This window comes from Sminthopsis crassicaudata, chromosome 2 (assembly GCF_048593235.1).
Source record: "Sminthopsis crassicaudata isolate SCR6 chromosome 2, ASM4859323v1, whole genome shotgun sequence".
Lineage (NCBI taxonomy): Eukaryota > Metazoa > Chordata > Mammalia > Dasyuromorphia > Dasyuridae > Sminthopsis > Sminthopsis crassicaudata.
Window position 1 is genome coordinate 466,588,496 of NC_133618.1, and position 18,780 is coordinate 466,607,275.

An 18,780-nucleotide genomic window follows, 5' to 3' on the forward strand; every position below is an offset into this window, starting at 1 on the left:
TACATCCACACTCCCGGGGTTCTAGGGTGTATCCCAGTCTGTGTTATAGCTCAGTGCTTCATTGCAGTGTGAAGGGAGACTCTGTGAGAAAATGTCAATGCTTTCTCTTGAAGATCTTTGCTGAAGCCTCATCCTTGGGTGCAGGTGAGCCTGGGTTCTCAATGGTTCTGCCATATATGATGGAAAGTCTCTCAATCACTAAGGACCCAGTAATGGACTACTATGCCTGCCACCTACACCCCAATCTAACTAAAATAAGATGAGAAATCTGGTGATGAACCTAACCAGAGAGCTGAGCTGCTCTCCCTCTAACCTATGATGATCTGCAGAAATGGATTATTTATTCTACATTGACAGTCATGAACCTTTTGAATTTAAAAATGTAAAATATGGAAAAGTTTAATATGCCCAAAAGTGTAGCTTTTTTCCATCTGAAAATAGGCTTAATGGCTTTGCTTACCTCATTTTTTTAGGGTATATAGACACCACCAGTATTTATAGCTTCTTGTTTAAAACCTCAAATTGACTGGATTTAATAGTACTTAGACCTCAATCCACTGAAGCTTCCCTTGTTCAGCAGCTGAGTAAATAGGACCAGAGTGAAGGTCTTGGCTCCGACTTTTAGAATGTCACTTCAAAGGAAACTTCCTTCCACAGTAATGGATGCAGTTCTCTTGCTTCTCTTTCAGTTGCGAGAACTGGTCAGTATGTGCATATACCCAGACCCTGACCAGAGACCTGACATCAGCTACGTGCACCAGCTAGCCAAACAGATGCACATCTGGAACGCTAGCACTTGAGTCCAGAGGCGATTCACCCAACAAAGCCATCATCACTTAATCTTACTTGAATTTTCTTTCTCCAAAGAAGCTGACTGGTGGCCCATGAGAGGAACAATTGAGCAAAGAGGCCCCGGGTAGTTCTGCAGGGTTTTGGTCCTGGCTTTAAAAGTGAAGAGGCAGTGCAAGCTCGGGAGGGGGTGGAGGGAGGGGAGCAAGCCAAGGACAGTTAGTTACCATTCCTCTTCAAGGAGTCCTTTCTCTAAACAGTTGTGTATAATACAGGGTGTCTGTTAACAAGGGTGTCTCGGGAAACTTCCAGTGAAGCACTCTCTTGTATCTCAGTTGTAATGTGAAATGCCAAAAAAGAACTCCTTCATTGAATTGTTCGTCAGTGTTTAAACACATGTAAGATTTGCCACAGACTGGTAATTTGTGTAACTGTTAATAAGCTTCTTTTGCAAACTGTTAATAGTACATTTAATTAAGTCCTTCATATCCTTTGTAAGTGATCAAACTCTGTGTTTGGTGTTCTCTGTTGCAAAGTGAAAACATGGGTAGTGGTAGTATTGGTTTTGGTTTGGTGGTTTTAAATTTTCTAAAGGAAAAGTGGAGATTTTGCTACTTTTTTACCTGCTTATAACTAACTAGTTAAGTACAGAAGAGTTAGAATTATAGTATGTTAGATAGAGCTGGAAGGGACCTAAAAGATTCTAATGCAAAATGATTCATGTGGTGGAGAAAGAAACTCAGGCCCATATAGGAAAAGTGACTTGCTCAGGGTCACACTGCAAAACACATGGTCAAGCCAGGACTAAAACCCATATTCCTTGGTTCCCAGCTCTACCAGGAATTCAAGAAACAAATCATCTTATTTTTCTCTCCCAAAGTCATCAGCTTGAATGTAGCCAAGGTTTCCTCTCGATATTTTTGTTCCACATTATCTGTCTTAACAAATTCAAACGTGTGCAGTTTTTACTCATACACAAATGCCAACCAAGACTATGGATAATGGATGGCCTCATTCAAGAGAAATGTCCAACTCAGTTACATACAGAAATGTTCTGCGGATCTTGTTTTCCCCAGCAGGATTAGAATCTAGGTCTAATTAACTGTGAAAATGAACTTCTAAATGTGAACTCGTGGTAAACTTAACCTTTTGAAGGAGGTGGATGGAATGTGTTTTATACATCGACACAACTGTCATTCCTGGGAGTTGGTGATGCTCCAGTGGGTTAGAATGAAAAGGACTCCCTGTTTGGTGGGAGTCTGAAGTCAAGCTGTGGGGAGGCATTCGAGCAGGACTTTGTGCTGTCTGGCATACTGCCTCAAATCCACCCCCAATGTGTGACATTATTTCTGTGGCCACAATATAGAATTTTGAGATTTTCTTCAAATGCAGTGTTTGCTTTGTTCTTAATATTTGTCCTCCAATATTGAAATAAAACTGGTATAAGAAGGTGATTGCACATGTGTGTGTGTGTGAATAGAACTGCCTATGTCATTTAATTTCATTTAATCTAACTCCATCTGACAAGAAAAAATTGTGTCCCAGAGACTTTTGCAGAGCTGGAGATACAGAATACTAGAGTTAGAAGAGACCTAGAGGATCTAGTCCAATTCTTCTATTTTATAGAACAGGAAAGCCGGAGGCCTCTTTCTTGAACATGCAGCTAGAAAAATGGCTGAGCCCAAATAATTTCAGAGCATTCTCTCACACTTGGGCACTTGCAAAGGTCTCTATTTGGTAACTTACATTAAAAATCACCTTTAAGAATGACAATAGTAAAATGAACACAAGTGGTATAATGTCTGCATGTATCAAGCCAAAGCCCTCAGGTGGATGCTTTTTAAACATTATTGATGAAAACCAGGGAAATGGCTTGACACTCCCTCAAAAGAGAAAAGGACCACTACTTACCTGCTATAAAAAACATAGGAACTTGTTGTTTAAAAAGTATTTAAGGGGTCACTAGATGATGCATTGGATAGAGCACAGGCCTGGAATCAGGAGGACCTGAATTCAAATCAGATACCCTGAAAAAGTCACTTAACCCTATTGCTTCCTTCTGCCCCACCTCTCCAAAGAAAAAGTATTTAAAAGTCCTATAACTTTACTAATAATCTAATCCAGATAGATGTTGTATAACATAGCAATTAGATAGTAGATATGAGTTTGAATTGAAGCCCAAGACACTTTGATAGGTATAGGAATTCCATAACTATGAGGGTTAGTTGTTCTCCCGAGCCTGGTTCAGTAGCTCAAGTACATTCATGGGACAGTTTATAAAATGGAGATATTAACCTACCTAATGGGAAAACCATCAAAATATATGCTGCTATTAGTAATTTGAGAATATTCAACATCCTGCAAAGCAACTGAAATAGCTTTTAAAAACCTGTAATAAAATGACCACTGCAGTAGTTACACAATTACCATTTATTTATTTTTGATGCATTTGTCTTACATAAGGTGATCCGGAGGCAACCCCAAACCTTCTGATTCAGTACAGTTGATGAGCAAACCCCTTTTAGGAAGTGTCCATTGTTTGTACTGTTTCATCCAGGACTTCAATTTCCAGGGAAGTGACTTTCTCTGTAAGAACAGCAGTTGTCCCTTTCTCACACTTGTACCTGCCAAATCTATGAAGGACAAAAAAGAGGTAAAGGATGAGGCTTCATTGAACTCAGTTTCGAATATAAGAGCCAAAGAGGACATTTGAACATAAAATATTAGAAAGACAATGTCAGAGCTAGAAAAGACCTTAGGACAGAACTGGAAATTGAGCCAGAGATATGCAAGAATTTTCCCCAAGATAATTATATAGTAAGTAAACTATTTAAAGAGCAGGTCTGAGACTTAAACCTACATTGAACTCCCAGCCTACAGTGATATTTCTACCTTGCTGCCTTAACTTCTTCATGCAAGAAATTGAAAATGCTCTGATGTACTCTTTAGATTGATAAAGTTTTAAACTCTCACATGGCACTTGCAAGGTGAAAGGGAGCTGGATGAAATGGGTAAAAATTATAGGGACCCAGATTTCAGGTCACTATAATAATCACTGTCAAAGAATGGATTGGGCTGTTCTGTGATAAACTGAGCTCTGCACTGCTGGAGACATCAGACCTAACCTGACTTGGGAAACAAAGGCGTCTGAGGCTGTAAGATACATATTTGTACAGTTAATCCTCACAGTGGGGCTGGGAATTAAGACACTGTCAAATGCCAATGCAAGTCCAACTGCTCCTCCCATCTGTCCCCAATTGGGAAGTTCGTTTCCATAAATATAAAGCTTCATTTGGGCTTGCAGAAAACTGCTGGCTGGAATAAGACATATGTACCTCGAAAATCTACCTTACTTCTAAATGGAACTTGTAATGGAAGGAGGCAGTGGAAGAGCATTCTTTTTAGTCATCTCTAGGTCTCTGCAGGAATCAAATATGCAGTCTCTAAAAACCACAGTTTAGAAAGAATGCAAACTGCAAAAGGAGCTTGTTTAAAAATGTAAGCAAAAGTTAAGTTTTTTCCACCACAACTGAATCCTTCTGGTCTTTCAGGCTACTACCCCTTTGGCCAAAAACTGATTTGTACAAAATCTGAGGATAGTCTAGAATCGCAATTATTTTGGAGGTAGATCTGTATATGAGGGAAATTTAGACAGAGTAAAAACAAGCTATCAATAACAATCTATTAAAAAAAATAAGTCATCTAGTAAAACCACTCAATTGACGGAGGAGGAAAAGTGGAGCCAGATGACTTATGTCACACTTAGTAATTAGGCAGAATTTGAACGTAGGATCCTCTGATTCCAGATCTAAGTCTTCACTATGCTCTGCACCAGTGCCCAAAATACACAGATGAAATCATACAACAGATTCTTGTATTCCTCTGCAGTAAGCAAGGAGATCTGGGTTCAAATTCTTACTTAGTACTTGTGAAAATTTGAGCAAGTTTCTATGAGCCTTAGTTTGCTCACTTACAAAATGGAGGTGGTGATAATTTCATTAGGTTTACTTTTGAGAACTTTGTAAACATTAAAGCAATACAGAAATATGTTTAAGAACTATCATCATTTTCCTTTCAAGAGAGGAAAAATGAAGAATCTGATCTCTCTTTAGAAAGTTCTTCCCAGCTCTGAATCTTAGAGATCAGCCCAACAAAAGTACTCAGCAAGTAAGTGGTAGGCAATAAATGTTTGCCGATTATTATACTATGGGTATGATCTCATAAGGCTTAGTCTTGGGGCCTGAATGAGGAAATATCATGTTGCAATTTTCTAGTAGTGACAGTATGACCACTGTTGAACAAACCCTTTATTTGTGGATGAGGTGCTCTTTGTTGGGTAAAAAAAAAAAAAAAAGCCATTAAAATATCTCCTTTATATTTAATTTAAAAATCTCCCTTGAGATACAAAGCCCTTATTTTTAGCACCATATAAGGTATTCTTTTTTACCTTATGTAAATGAGCCTTGGACTATTTAAATACCACACACTGCAAAACTCAATAGCCAAGAGAATTCTTAAGATTCAAATTAACCAATGAAAATTTCTTCAGTCATTATCAATACTCATAAAGAGGGGGAAAACAAAGAAATGTGAAGGCTACACCCACTCAGCCTCACACTAGATTGCAGACAAGGGCCCAAAAGACCTGGGACAAGCCCCTAGAAAGTCAAGATCTATACAATTCAATCCCTGTTGCCAAGTTCGTATCCTCAGATCACATCTGTTAGAGAAAGCATGCAGGGATAAGTGTCCTGCTTTCTAATCTCCTGCCTCTTCTGCAGGAGACTGACTGCTTTCCTTCTAGTTTTGAGTCCAGGCTCTGCCACAATGAGCTGAAGGACTATGGATGAGTATTTTCTTCCTCCAGACTATTTTCTCATTGGTAAAATGAGACAGACAGCTTACATAATTCCTAAAATTCTGAGGTCCCTTCCAGCTCTAACATTTCATATTCTTCCACTTCCAGTTATGATAATTTATGGGTCTAAGAGAATACTAAAGCTCAAAGGCCTTAGTAATCATCTAACCCAATTCCTTTATTGAGTCCAAAGAAATGAAGCACCTTGTCAAAGTCACACAATGAGTTGGTGATCAAATTGGACCCAGAATCCATTTTTCTTGATTAAATGGTCTATTTTCATTGCTTCTTCCAATAAATAAAATCCTTTCTTCCTGAATGCACTTTGGTAACTGCAACAGTGTTTTCCATCTTTGGATGAGGGTAGGGGAATACAAAATCACTATATGATCCGATAGAGGATCAATGCACAAGCTAGCCATCAGCTGTTACATGACAGTATGTGGTACTTTCTGCTGACAGTAATTCTATAAATTATACCCCCACACACTCAGAAAAAATCCTGTATCTCTCAGAAGCTTCTGTTCAAAGTTTAGTCATAAGATACTTCTGGAGTCCACCACAGCTAGAGGGGAAATAGGAATATATGGACTACTTAATTTTAAATAGAAATCGAATACTATAAAGACCCTAAGAGAAATAACAAAGTCAAGTCTTTTCTATTTTAAAAACAGGAAAATCAAAGCCCTGAGAAGTCAAGTTCTTTAAGTTAAAATGTCATTAGTGTTATAGCCAACAATAGAAATTGGGTCCTGGTGCTCTTTTCACTGAACTGTACCATCTCCCATACTGTAGTCCTGGAAAGTCAAGTCAGCAAGCTTTAATTAAGCCCTTACTCTCTGTTTGGCACTGTGCTAACAAAAATATGGTCCCTGCCCTCAAGGAGCTCAAATTTTAATGGGGTAAAGTTTAGTGATTATATAAATCAAAACTAAATTCAACAGAGAATCTCCCAATTTAAAGAAACCTTTTATAAGAAAAACAATTTTTCTAATTCAGTCATGTGTCTTATAAGACAGGACTTAGTATTAGTTTTCTTAATGTGATGTGTATTTGTGCAGAAGAGTTACAGTAATGGTCTAGACTGAAGACCAAACCCAAGAAAAAACTGAAGGCAGTATGACATAACAGAAAAAGCCCCATGCTTATTGTTAAAAGACATGACTGGGTTCAAATTTCAGATCCTTCACTTACACTTGTGTACTAGTGAACAAATTGCTTACCTTTTCTGAGCCTATTTATTTATTTGTAAAATGAGGGAAATCATATGAGATCTTTCTATCTCTTAGCTCTCTGTGTTCTATGTTCTGACATTCTACACTGAGAGAATCTTTCCAGCTCCACAATTACGTATTTTAGCAAAAGATGTTCTCACATTTCTTCCAGTTCATTCTTTGCTTAAACAAGAGAAAATCAAATCTGCTCACCTATTTCCCTTCTTGTTGGGAATTTCATATGGACGGAGGAAGTCCAACTTGGACTTGCTGATTACACAGAGATCTATGTTGCTTCCAGATCCCAAGTCATTGAAGATCCCAGCTGAAATGGCCTCACTTACTAGCTTCTTGGCTTCTTCCTCCTAAAAACAACAACAACAACAAAAAAAAGCTTGCCATCATTGAATGCAATCTGTAGTCTTGTGTTTTAATAACTACAAGAAAAAACATGAACTTGCCTTATGGTCAATAAACCTTATGCAAAATCAAAAGACAATAGCTCCACAGTGTCAGTGCCTAGCAATAGTGCTATGCACACAATAGATACTTAACGTCTGCTGAACTGAATTATGTGGAGTTACAAGTAAATCATTTGAAAGAAACTAGAAAGGCTTTCCATGTCCAATCTTACTCTCCTCAACCTCCCATCCAGATGCTTGATCATCATCCTCCCCCTACCCCCAAGCTCAACATTCCTCTTTTGGAAAACAAAAATCTAATGACACAAATTATTAAGGACATTATGAGGCAGTGGAAAGAACCCTGGATTCCAGCTTAGATAGTTATTGTCTGTGTGTCTACAGGCAAGTCCTTTAGCCTCTCTGAGCCTCAGTTTCCTCATTAATAAAATGAGGGGGTTAGGTTAGATAGTCTTTAAGGTTACTTTCAGCTCTAAGTACTATAATCCCGTTTCCAGAAGAGGATAATCAGAATAGTAAGAGGATTTCTAACAGTATCACATGAGGAATAGCTGAAGCATATTTTTAGCATGGAGAGAAGACCCCTTAGAAAGAACATAATCATTGTTTTCAAATAGCTGGTGGGATGTCAAGATTTGGCTGGGAGAAGAGAACAAGCCTCAATGGGCAGGAACTACAAGAAGTAAAAGAGGCATGTCCCAGTGAAGTGAGCCCCTTTTAAATGAGTTTTGTATTGCTTAAGGTGTGTAGGCAGAAGCTGCATGATCAACCATCTACCACAGACATTGTAGGGGGACACTTTCAATGTCCAGAAAAGAATGTGATGTACGTGTGTGAGTGTGTCACAGCTGGACTCCGGCTTCAGGTCCTCTCTTGACTTCAGCTCATTACGGCATTACAGCACAGTGATCGGTAGCCTAGATCTTGGAATCGGAGCTCTGCAGGCCTCAAATCCTGAATCAGCAAAGTGACTTAGGAAAGTCTCTAAAGGATTTTTTTTTTTTTTTTTTTGGCTGAGGCAGTTGGAGTTAAGTGACTTGACACAGCTAGGAAGTGTTAAGTGTCTGAGACCACATTTGAACTCAGGTCCTCCTGACTTCAGGGCTGGTGCTCCATCTACTGCACCACCTGGCAGCCCCTAAAGGTACTTCTGATTGTATGACAGTAAATCCACGTTTTCCCTCCTTCAATATAATGTTGTTTGTTTTTTAAGTATCAGTGCTGCTAAAAATTTGAGAGAGATGATATCAATTTTTCAATGTTCAAAATAAAGATGTGACCTATCTTTAGAAAGAACACAACTCCTAAACAAGTCTTCCTTTGCTGTCAGGGTGAGCTGGGAAAAGAGGGTGTAACAATTTTGGGGAGAGGTAAAATGAATAAAGTGCCTATCACCATGTGTAGCTTAAACCTATTTTGAAATTCAGCTATTGCTTTCAAGTCTTTTCTAATTCTATAATAATTTTATAATAGTCTAAGTTTTATGTCATTATATACAGCATAATGACATACAACTAAGCCTCAAAAGGAAGAAGACCTGGGTTCAGGTCCTGCTTCTGATACATGACTCTTGGCAAGTTCTTTTGCCACACTAAATCTGTAAATTGCAGGTTAGGTACCAAATTATCTTTGTAGGCGTTTCCTTATCCACAAATTCCCTGTGCCAACAAAATCTAGATCTAGACTCTATCCTTAATAATCTGCAAAAAGGGACAAGGCAAATAGGAAAAAGGAAGAATACTAAGAATGTAGGAGGAAAGTCAGTGATGAAACGTCAGGAGAGGATCTAGAAGGAAGTAAGGGTAAGTATGTGTCTGAAGCCAAACTTGACAAGTTATGTTAGTTCTGAGTCTGGATAAGGAATTAGGAAACCCAGTTTGGGGTACATCCCCCCAAACTAAGCTAACTTATAAAACTAAATACATAGATCCTGACCAGGTCACGCCTCCAAACTTGGTCTGGTGTGTTTCATCCTTGATCAGGAATAAAATATTTCTCCCAGCTCTAACTTTCTGTTTCATGTTCCAATATTCTATGTTGTAAAAGTCCTTCTAATTTCAACATCCTATATTCTAAAGTCTTTTCTGGCTATCATAGTCTAAGCCAGGGGTTCTCAAACTACGGTCCGCAGGGTTATGGCAAACAGGCTGAGGGGTGGAGAAAGAGTGTGAGTTTTTGTTTTTACTATTGTCCAGCCTTCCAACAGTCTGAGGGACAGTGAACTGGCCCCCTATTTAAAAAGTTTGAGGACCACTGGTCTAAGCTCTAACATTCCATGTTCTATGGTCTCTTCCTTTGTTTCCTTTCTGATGTTCTAAGGGAAGCAGAAAACTCCCAGCTACAAATCCCAGTCCCATGATTTGAACTCACCTACCACACGTGGGAAGAAGCTGTTAGAAGGCACCCCCCTTTACTTTCTGTATTGACTGCACCAGGCAATAACAACTTATTCCAGCAACATTAGCTCCCTCTACAGACTCAATGAAAGATACACAGTAAAATTTAGTACCTGGGTGGCCTGAGCCCAGCAAATTCTCTATAATACAAGCTTATCTCAAGCTCTGAAATACCACATTTATAAACACCAATAAATTCCACAATTTATACTTTGCAAAATGTCAAATTCTTAACACCTAATCATGGTGAACAAAAAGACTGGCTACATCCAATTCAGGCAGGGAAGAGTCGGAAAGGATTTTGATGCACGATGTTGGGTAAAAGTTTTTCATCCAAAGCATTTCCAAACTCAGTTGGGAAATAAGCTGTAAGTAAATGATAAGCTAATAAATGATAAAAATCTTTGAAGCTAAAGAATGATACAGCATAAAGAACACAGGGCCAGATGTGTTGACAGCTGGTTTCTATCTTAACTCTGTTATCCAGGAGTGGCAGAAGCTTAGAAACTCACATAACCCCTCTGGGCCTCAGTTTCTATTCTAAAAAGAAAAGCAAGAAGGCAGGCATTGTAGAAAACAAAATTTGAAAATCTGACTATAATATTGACCACATGACTGAAGGAGTCACTGAATGTCTCTAAACCTTTGTTTCATCTATGAAATAATTAGACGATAACTGGAGTACCTAGTCCACTGAGTTGTTATGCTCAAACCAGATAATTTTGGTAAATGTATACATTTTAAAGATAAGTAGATATAGATAGTACCTACTTTTGTCTTTATGCATGTATACAAGTCAGTCACTATGATTATGATGATTATTGTGTACCCTTCTCACTCCAAAATTCTAGATTTGAGGTCACTTCAAATTCTAACATTCTGTATTTGCTTCCAGTTTTAACAATCTGATCCTAAGACCAAATGATATTACTTCAGTGGTGAAGGACACAAAAAGCATTAAAAATTACTGCAGTAATCCCAATGCTGTATTTACCAATATTCTCTGTGGAAATGATGGGGTTTTTCTGAGAGGCAATCTAAGTGATGGTACTAGCAGGTAACTTTAAGGGGCCAAACTGGGTCATGACTATTATAGGGAAGAAACTACAGAGATAGCCATTTAAAAAAATAAAGAACTAAATAAAATAACCTTTATTTGGGGACCTACAATGCTATTTTCTTTTTTAAATGATTTAAAGAATTTAGGTTAAAATAAGTTCAGATAAAGGTTAAAATGCAGCACTTACGTATTTAATCTGGAAAGCCAGGTGGCCACAAATATCTGTGGCCTCAAATAACCACAGTGACTAATGGCAGAGACCTATCTGCTCCAGGGCTGAAGAAATTGCTGACAATCTACTATACTGAGGCCAAATGAAGTGCCTCAATATAATTAACTTTGTGAACTTGAACAAGTCACTTTTCACTACTAGCAGCTGAAAATGAGAAGGGTTAGCCCAAATTAGATGCTCTCTTGGGTCCCATGCAGCTAACTTTAATGATTCAAATTAGATTATATATGTAAAAACACTCTTTTAAAACACAAAGCAATTCTAGATGCATTGATTATGTCAATACTGACATTACTGTCAAAGTTTCAATGTGACACAATCCTCCCAGAATTGCTTCTGGTTCAATCACCAGCTCCACATGTCCCTGAAGTTAAGGCCTAAGGAAGCAGAATCATTTCTCCTTCTCACTCCTTGCTAAAATAACAACTATTTCAAAGATGATCTCAGCATTCTGTAGACATAGAAAAGCATGTGGGTAATAGGTTTCCTATTGTCACAGCCTAATATGACAGTGTCCAAAAGAGGAATACAAGACACAGGGTATGCCTTTTATTTTAATTCTACTATTTTGTAAGGAAAACGCAAAACAACAGCAGGAAAAGAATTGTAGATCCTTTCTACACACATTTGATTAAAGACCATCTGTCTTCATAAGCAACTCACTATCTTTGCTTATGACATCAATGATAATTTGCATGTTGTTTTTATTGGTATTATTTAACAAGTTTTCAACATATCAATGTGTAAAAATATGGATATTTAAAATTTTTAAATATTGTTTTAATAATAATGGTCATTTCATTCTAAAGCACTTTAAGGCTTACACAGTGCTTTCTTCATTAAAATTCTATGATATAAATAAGAATAAATATCATTCCCATGTTAAAAATGAGGAAAATTAAAGCTCAAAGAAATAAAGTGATTTGTCCATTCTAATCATTGTTGGTGCTAGGATTCAAATCCTAATGTCTTGACTTCATGTCCAGCATTCTTTCCCAATATATTACAGGGCTCCTCTTTGATTAATACTTGATAAGTATTTTAATTAAGTACCTTAAGGAGGTACTTAAGCCAAGAAACATGTTTTTGATAATGTGCAAAATATATTTTCTCTTGGCATCAATAAAACATTTATTACCTTTAGCCTGCATTACCAAGGTTTTGGCAAAATCATCAAGAAAAAAAAAATCAAGGAATATGATCTATAGAAGAAACTAATTGCACCCATAATAACACTAAAAAAAAAAAAAGCAGCCAACATTAATTTCAGAATTAATCCCCTGTGGCAAAATGTGCAGGTGCCTCTTGTTTAAAGAATAAGATGGTACCCATGTCACAGGAGACATTTACCTGAGAAAAAGGCTGGTTTGATAAAAGTTTACATTTTTAACTCTGACCAACAAATTTTATTTGGAACACAATGCTAATGATGCCAGGGTCATGGGTTCAAGTCCCATGTGGACTGGTTTAACTGCCACAGCCTAGGCACCTGCTAACTCTGGCCAGGTATCACAAGTGAGATTAGATGAAGAGGAAGGATGGATCTGTCTATATACCCTACCCCCACTGGAAAAATACAGAAAAAGCCAGTCCAACTGCTTAAAAACAGCTTTTTTTCTATGTAGAGAATAGCACACAACTTGATATAAGACAAAAGAATTCTAGGACATATGAATCAAAACCAAACAGGTGCTCCAAGTCTAGTGTTTTCATATAAAAAATATAATCATAAGAATGACAGCAAAGAAAGGCCCTTAAAACAACATTAAGTTAAAACCAAATAATTTAAAAAAGAAAGAAAGAAGTAGAAGTGGGACAAGACTTTAGAACCTAAAACATTAAAGTACAGGACAAAGAATATCTAGCTGGAAGGGACACTACAATTTAGTGTGTTATGATATATAAATATGATATATCTCCATGACATGGAGGGACCTCCTAGAACATTAAGAGCTTGGCGCTAGAGATGATCATTTCACACAAGACGAAAATGAGACCCAGACAGGTGATTTCCTCTTTATCATACAGTTAGTAAGCAGCTGACATAAAACTAGAACACAAGTCCCCCCCGTGTCCCTCATGTCCCCAATCTAATGTCCTAGCCACTACACCCTCCTTCATCATCAACAGCATGATGCTTTTAAATCAGTTTTGAATTAAAACTACCTTAAATTTTTGCCAAAGCCATAACTTTCCTTAATAAATAAGCCAAGCATTCTCCTGCAAATTTTAATAATTTCTAAAAAGAGTCAACACAAGGCACGAAAGCATGCAACATTTCAACAGGCCAAAGAAAAGGAGGTTATAACAAATATGCTGACGAATCTTCATTACAGTGTTATGAAGGAATTGCTGTGATAATTAATCCTAACCAAAAGGACACCCTCCCCTCAAAAGTTCAGAGAATATAAAAGGAGTACTTCCTGCTTTATGGCTACAAAGACCAAGCTAACTGGGAATATCAGTCCCCCAGGTCTATACTGCTTCTTAAATGAGATTACAATAAGAGTGATGTACTATAATACAAGTCAGCTGTGACAGGCAGCACTTTATAGAGCTATCTGTTTGTCTCCATCACTACATCACACAATGTGTCCCAGGACTCCAATGTGCAACTCCATTTACCACTACATGACAAATGGGCGGCACTTGTAAAAGGCACCAAGAGGTCCAGATCAGCCATGTAATGGTCACCACAGCTGTACCAGAGTGCTTGAGGGGACAAAACAGACCCCCAAGTTCATTAAACTGACCAGTAATGGATCTTTCAAAAAGTGCCTTAGGAATAGTACAGTAAAGGCTAAAATAAATAACTCAGCATGGAAGGCTAATCTGAAATGGTGTTTGATAAATTATTTATAACACAGACGATTGTCTGCATTTAATATTGGAGCTACTAGTAGCATCTTTAAAAGATGATTTATGTGTTGCAATGCTATTAAACTTTATATTGGCCCACTGCTAGCTATAAAGTCTGCTGAGATTTAGAGAATGAGTTTTAAACTGTCACGGCAACATCATAGTAGATGGAGACTGTATTAAATCTTTACTTTAAACCTGTTATCTAGAGAGTTGCATTTTGTAGACACTCACAAACTGATAGATTACCTCTCCACATCTGCTATGGTGCAGGTCCAAAATAGTAGAGCTAAGGAACTTTTCCACATTTTTCTTGTATATAGCTTCAATCGAATTTCTCTTCCCATGTAAGTGATTTTCAGATTTGGAATGGCAGCAAAGTAAAATTTAAGGGCCTATACTACTGGATGTACTGGCTACCTCAGTAGCAAATTAATGTTCTTCTATATCTAAGCGGTCCATTACACGGACTTATTATATTACTTAGTTCTTGAGAAAAATTATACACATATGATAGAGTATTTGACAGGCTATTCAGGGATAGCCTTGGGAATATGAAAATGAAATTGTATCAAAAGTCACATAATTTCAAAATAATAATGGTTTAAAAAAAAGGAATTGATTTTCTGCATGGTATTTGTTCTGAGTCATCATGATCTAGTAAAGGAAGTGACAGCACAGGATATGGCAAAGAAATGCCTTGGACTCAGAAGACCCAGATTCTAATGTTTATTTGGCGATAAATTTGCTACATGACCGGAGCTGGGGGTTAGGAGAAAGAGACAAAAAAAACTTTTCTGAACTCCCCCCAATAGTACTAAATTACATCATCCTGTCAGATCCCTTCTGGCTCTGATATTGGATAGTCTTAATATCCTATGTTCTTTCTTTCTTTCTTTTTTTTTAATTAATTAATTATAGTTTTTATTTACCAGATATATGCATGGCTAATTTTAAAGCATTGACAACTGCCAAACCTTTTGTTCCAATTTTTCCCCTCCTTCTCCCCCCCCCCACCCCAGATGGCAGGTTGACCAATACATGTTAAATAACATCCTATGTTCTAACAAATCATTTCCACTCTGAATTATGTCCTGAGGTTCTTTCTGTCTAGTTTTGGCAAAGTGCCTTCTAGCCCTGCTATTCCAATCTATGTACACTTAGATTCTACAGTTCTAAAGAGTAAGAGAACAATGCTTACATGAGATGAAAAGATCTACCATGGTCCACTGCTCACTAAAACTTTTCTAGGAAACTAAAGAAGAAATATCTTAACCTTAGACAAATCACTTGAACTCACTGCATCTTACTTTCCTTATCTGTAAAAAGCGTAGTAGCTGATCTCTAAGGTCCGTTCTGGCTCTAATATATCTAATATTATAATACAGTACAATGGAAAGAATACTAGACTTGCTATTGAGAGACAAATTATATGATCTCAGGAAAATCATCATCTACTCTCAATCACAGTTTCATTCTATGATTTTCTGCATGGTATTTGTTCTGAGTCATCATGATCTAGTAAAGGAAGTGACAGCACAGGATATGGCAAAGAAATGCTCCTACCTCACAGGATGTTATGAGGATGAAGCTAATATAGAGTAATTTCAAAACAAGATTAAAACACAACATAAAAACAGAACAAAAATATCAGAAAGATAAAAGAGACTTCTAAACATGTTATTGATTAGAAGTTCTGACCATACTCAATGTGACAGAATCATTTACAAGTTGCTGAATAAAATTTAAAGAGTTCAAAAAAAGTGTTTAAAATAACCACCCAAGGGCAGTTAGGTGGCACAGTAGATAGAGCACTAGCCCTGAAGTCAGGAGGACCTGAGTTCAAATTTGACCTCAGACATTTAACACTTCTTAGCTGTGTGACCCAGAGCAAGTCAATTAACCCCAATTGCCCCCATTAAAAAATAAATAAACAAGTGAATAAATAAATAAATAAATGAATGAATACATGAATGAAGTAACCACCCAAAACAATATGCTTCTTCTGTTCTGAAATATAACTGATATATCGCAGATGTAGGGAAATATTTTAGGGCAAAAAAATTGGTCTGATTTTCCGGAAACCAGGACTGTGTGGCAAGATTGTAAGAATTTAGATTTTACTTTCTGTGAGAGCTGTTTGGTTAAATGCAGTATTCCTATACAAACACCTGGGAATTGTTAAGTATAATTGAACTGCATCTGGTGCTGATTGCATCTGTCGAGTAGGGAATTAGGGGCTAAGTGTGCCATTATGTTTTTAAACTTCTACTATCTCCACTCTTCCCTTTCCTGCCAATGGGCTTTTGTGAATTCTATGAGGTGTTCACACAGAAGAGAAATCCTATCATTTATGGGAATGAGAGCTGATGGACAGAGGGAATGGGGACTTAAGAGATTTATAAGGTATGCCTATTTACATAAACAACTGACCCCAACTCAGAGGGTCTCAGAGGTATGACCTCAGTGCACATAAGACCTAATAGAAGGGCCTGGACTTCATCAATTTATCCAGTGGAAGGCAACATATTACTAATGCCCTAGAGACATAAAAATGATATCTTTAAAAAAGTATTAAAGGTGATTGAGTTCAACCTCTTAACATTTGGCAAGTAGACACCCAGCCTTTAATTCAGCATTTTCAGTGATTAGGAATTTATTGTCTTAAAAAGAAGTATTTCTGAAAGCTCAAATTGTCTTTTTCTTTCTTTTTTTTTTTTTTTTAATACTGAGATACAATGCAAGTCTGTAAATTTCCAAATAATATTTTTCATTCTATTATATGAAATTACAAATGGATCTTCTTAGCATCATGGTTTTCCTCCGATGGATCCAGTATACCTTGTCAAAGGCTTTCTTAAAATGTTACCCTTAAAAAGTTAATATAACTAGTATGGACATTAAAAAGAGAAAGAATGGAAACTTCTACAGGGAGAAGCAGCCAAGCATCAAGCTGCAAGAGGACATATAATACTGCAATATTCACAAGAGAAATCACTACTTACACCCACTTTTCTGAAGGAAAGCAGCCAGAACTCATCATTCAGACTGATAATAGGTATTAAGTCTAAGACACAGGTAGTAGTTTAAAAACCAGATTAAGGAAATGTTTTTACTAATCATATTTCATAATTGTCAACACAAAGATCAAAAACTTCCATACAGATTCAAGGTTAGGAGGAAAAGAGAGTTCCCAACTCCTAAACTCTTACCTCTCATCATTTTTTTTGCTCAGTACTTTTCCTTACAATCCTTTGACCACCTGCCAAATGCTCCAAAAGAATTAAAGTCTGTTCATGAATCCTTGAAACACTAGACATAAAAAACATCTTGGCTCAAACCAAACCCCGTGTTTTAGCCTGTTCTTGGAGGCAAGTAATCAAGACAACTAGGGAGAAGGAAACCCAAGTAAGCTTCAGGTGGACAATGAAAGAACAAAGCAGGAGGAGGAAAGGAAAGAGATGCAGGTAGTCTTTTCCCTATAAAATGTGTAAATGTACACATTTAAATGTATAGGCTATGTTAGATAAAATATAATTGTATAAGAGGAACAAAAGAAAGACTAAGTTTTAAAATAAGATAGTAAAAGCACTGCTCAAAATGAAAAGCAAAGCATGTCCAATGATAAACATTCCCTGTTTCCATAAAATGTTCCTGGTTAGTGACAGAGCTCTGCCAATAAATTATCCCTTAAAGGCCAACATCAGAAAAGAATGAAATGAATTCGTTTTTTGGTTCCTAGGGCAAGGGAGAGACCAGAAATAAAGAGTTCCCAGAGAAAGAAGAAATAATAAGAAATGCTGTCATCTAAAACTGGAGTATTCTGAAAAGAAGTCAGGTGTATTGGAAAGAGTCAGAAGGCTTGGACTTGAATCCCTGTTGTAGCTGGGTCATTTTCTCAACATAGACTGCAGTTTCCTCATCTATAAAATGGAAGGCACCAATAGATGGTTCCTAAAGTCCTATTCAGTTAACAATAATAAAAATTTTATTACAGAAAAATCAGGCAGAACTGGAAGGCACTTTGGAGATCTTCTATAGTCTAATCACATCATTTTACAAATGAGGATTCTGAGAACCAGATGGGGGAGACTATGAGCAAATCAAAAAACAAACAGGCAAAAAACAAGTTAAGTAGGAAAGCCAAGAGACAAGTCTGGGTTCACAGTCTCTAGATACACCACCACAGGGTAATAGTATTCCTCTCTCAGCACAGTTGGGACAAAAGGACTTTGCCAATGGAATGATAAAACTAATGTTTCTTATTTATGCAGATCTACTGCCATTCATCTATTCAAGATTATAGAGTATCTCCCTACTACTGCCAATACTTTGAAGGAAAGTATTGTTGTCACCTGTTGGGTGAGGCTGAAAACCCTCCATAGTTTGAGTTATATTCACTTTCATTATCTTCTCTACATCAAATAATTGCTGCCTGCCTCCCAAACAAGTCCTCAAATCCTCTGGTCTTCAGGCCTCTCTTGCATGATGTTTTACCTCCTGAATTCCTAGCAAATACCCTAAAGCACTCTTGGAATCCTGCATTTGCCCCTGTTAGTCCTGGACAAGGAGAATCCTTGAACTCGCATATTGACTCAGAGTTCTTTTAAGGCTGTAAGTGGCAGAGTACTATTGTTTGAAAAATTTGAATTGAGATATATCCAAAGGACAATGGAGAGACATTTGATTAGCATGAGCAGAATGAAAAGAATGTCATCAAAGAAAAAAATTACCAGAAAAGAGATTGACCAGTCATGGACTGGTCACCCATCAAGTGATACCCCCATTCCCTCCCTGGTGGTGAGCCAGTGAGGATGCATAGACAAGTCACACACAATGAGTACAGATGGGTTGTAGTAAGCATTAACAGGGAAGATAACCATATTGATGAGACCACAGATCCTTTTCTGTTTTGGAAAATACTGATACTTTGTTATCTGAGTCTACTAA

General features: G+C 37.3%; 2 protein-coding genes across 6 annotated transcripts in view; one reads left to right on the forward strand and one right to left on the reverse strand.

Moving 5' to 3' along the window:
• Nucleotides 1-2,243, forward strand: part of NEK6 (NIMA related kinase 6) — a 166,796-nt gene extending 164,553 nt beyond the window's left edge. For all 5 annotated transcript variants that reach the window (XM_074293056.1, XM_074293057.1, XM_074293054.1 and 2 more), the window contains one exon: nucleotides 690-2,243. In XM_074293056.1, coding sequence (XP_074149157.1) covers nucleotides 690-800 — 111 coding nt within the window. In that variant the 3' untranslated portion in view covers nucleotides 801-2,243. The remainder of the gene's footprint in view (nucleotides 1-689) is intronic.
• Nucleotides 2,244-3,204: 961 nt separating this feature from the next.
• Nucleotides 3,205-18,780, reverse strand: part of PSMB7 (proteasome 20S subunit beta 7) — a 79,577-nt gene continuing 64,001 nt past the window's right edge. The window contains exons 7-8 of the mRNA XM_074293059.1: nucleotides 7,075-7,226; nucleotides 3,205-3,422 (exon numbers count right to left, since the gene is read on the reverse strand). Coding sequence (XP_074149160.1) covers nucleotides 3,311-3,422; nucleotides 7,075-7,226 — 264 coding nt within the window. The 3' untranslated portion in view covers nucleotides 3,205-3,310. The remainder of the gene's footprint in view (nucleotides 3,423-7,074; nucleotides 7,227-18,780) is intronic.